The sequence below is a fragment of the Eulemur rufifrons genome, chromosome 6 (genome assembly GCF_041146395.1).
Source record: "Eulemur rufifrons isolate Redbay chromosome 6, OSU_ERuf_1, whole genome shotgun sequence".
Lineage (NCBI taxonomy): Eukaryota > Metazoa > Chordata > Mammalia > Primates > Lemuridae > Eulemur > Eulemur rufifrons.
The window spans coordinates 56,125,901-56,128,436 of NC_090988.1; the positions used below are offsets into that span (position 1 = coordinate 56,125,901).

The 2,536-nt window shown below is 35.9% G+C and overlaps 1 protein-coding gene across 1 annotated transcript; it reads right to left on the reverse strand.

Annotated features, from left to right (window-relative positions):
* Nucleotides 1-632: 632 nt before the first annotated feature.
* LOC138384839 (olfactory receptor 52K1-like) lies at nucleotides 633-1,616 on the reverse strand. The gene has a single exon (XM_069470503.1). It carries the CDS (start codon nucleotides 1,614-1,616, stop codon nucleotides 633-635), a length of 984 nt encoding a protein of 327 aa, XP_069326604.1.
* Nucleotides 1,617-2,536: the final 920 nt, after the last annotated feature.

The following is a 2,536-nucleotide window of genomic DNA, read 5'->3' on the forward strand; positions in this document are numbered from 1 at the left end:
TGGGCTTTGATTATCAGTTTAAAACATTAAGACCTTTTCTTGACACATGAAAGATGAATAGGGCAAATTTAGTTGATCTCCACTTCATATATTAGAAAAAGTGAATGGTAAAGTAAGGTTTCCCCAAAGAGAGAGGAAGGTGAATAATATAGGAATAAATACAAAAACAATTACAGCATCCTAGAAAAAACTCCAGAATGTCATCAAAATGTACCAGGAAAGACAGTTGAAAGTAATATTTTCTCATAGACTCTTCCTCTTTTATAAACCTGGTCTCCAAACATGCTCAGACTTAGGTTTTTTATATAATGACAAGATTCAGGCATTTAGGCCAACTGGAACTTTTAAATACATTGTGTGTCATTCATAATGATTAGATCTAAATTATTAATTTAAGCTCTCTAATGAAATTCTTATTTTACAGTAACCCCACTATTTATTTAATAAATGTTTCTGAAGTGAACAGATAATCTATAGTTATATCTGATTAAACATATAATTATCTTTGAATAAGTTATTTCCCACAAAATAACCTGAGCTATTTTATCATTAAAAGAGGACCTTAATGAAGAATCACACATTCTAAGATAGATACATGTTTTGTGTATATATTACTCACCAATAAAAATAATTTAGTCTAGAGGCTTTGGAAAACTGAAGAATTTAAGAAACCTGTCCCATATCCTCTTGGTCCTTACCCCATAGATAATGGGATTCACCATGGGTGGGACAAGAAGATATATGTTGGCCACGAATATGTGGACATAGGGAGCCACATGATGCCCAAACCTGTGGGTGAGAAAAGAGAAGAAGGCTGGAGTATAGGACACTAAGATGACACAGACATGGGAGCCACAGGTACCTAAGGACTTGAGACGGGCTTCTTTGGATGGGAGTTGGAAGACAGTGTGCAGTATGAGAACATAAGAACAAATGATAAATACGAAGTCCACCCCTCCAGTAAGGAAGGCAACAATGAGGCTGTAGGCTTTGCGGATTCTTGTCTCAGTACAGGCAATCTTGATGAGGGCCATGAATTCACAGTAGGTATGAGAAATGACGTTGGTTCTACAGTAGGGAAGCCAATATAGCAGGAAGGGGTGAGGACAGAGAAGTGCTATGCCCCTGAGTACAATTGCTAGGCCCATCCCCCCGATGACAGAGTGTGTCAGAATAGCTGAGTGTCTTAATGGTTTACAAATGGCCACATATCTGTCAAAAGCCATGGCCAGGAAGAAGCCAGACTCCATGGTGGAGCAAGAGTGAATCAGAAACACTTGTGTGAGGCAGGCTTCAAAGCGAATCTCTCCATCATGGAACCAGAAGAGGCTGAGAAGTTTGGGCACAGCTGTAGTACACACAACAAGGTCGGCCACAGCCAGCATGCAAAGGAAGAGGTACATTGGCTCATGGAGGCTGGAGTCTGTCTTGATGATAAACAGAAGAGAACAGTTTCCCAGGAGGGCCAAAAAGTAGATCACACAAAAGGGGATGGAGATCCAGATGTGAACAGCCTCCAAACCAGGAATGCCAATAAGAATGAAGGTTGATGGGTGGGCATCGGTCTTATTGTATGCTGACATAACAAGGGTCAGATGTTTCAGTTCTCTCTTCATGAATTTTTCCTCTAAAGCAAACAAAATAATAATTTATAAATTTTAAAATCTCTTTTGAGTTAAAACACAAAGAAATTCTTAGCAATGGAGTAATTACAATGCCTATATACATGTTTAGATAAATATTATTTCATTATTTGACAGAGAGTCAGATATTATTACAGGGTTACTTCACCTTAAAAAAGGTACCACCTAAATAAATATATGGAGGGTATCTGCAGTGAAAGCTAAAACAAGTCTGGTGTTCTCCTCATTGAAATGCACTGAACTCCATGAAACATTTTATCCATGTACAAACAGCTTCAATAACTTTTACCAATATATTGCCATTGATATATTTATTGATATATACATTTGTAATTTGTAATTTTATTAATGTGTAAATGCTAAGTGAAGAAAAACATTTAATACCAAACCCAGAGTTAAATATATAAAAATCAGATAATCTTCCATTGAGAAGAGAATGATATCAATTGAAAATTAAAGAATGTAGCCCCGACTCAGGCAGGGCAAAGGCAATATACATAATCTAAACATTTGTACTCCCATAATATTCTGAAATAAAAAAAAAAGAAAAAAAGAAAGGAAAAAAAGAGAATGTATAAAAGCCATGGATTTGGAGGACTTAGGAAGAAATAATGCAGTCCTAAGATAAGAAATAGAGTAAGACAAGAGGGATGATAACAGTTTTTGAATAGAAAAATTGGTTCCTTTTATTTCTTCCTTTTTTTTTTTAATTTAGATTTTAGCCATAATGGGTTTGGGACATACCAGGTTACAAAGTGTGGTTTGGGAATAGGAAAATTGACATTTGGAAAAATGTGTTGATTGTTGTGTGTTGTTATGTAATAATCAAAAGGAGATTGATTCACGTCATAAGATTCATTCAGAATGATGAACAGAGTGATCCTGATGACACT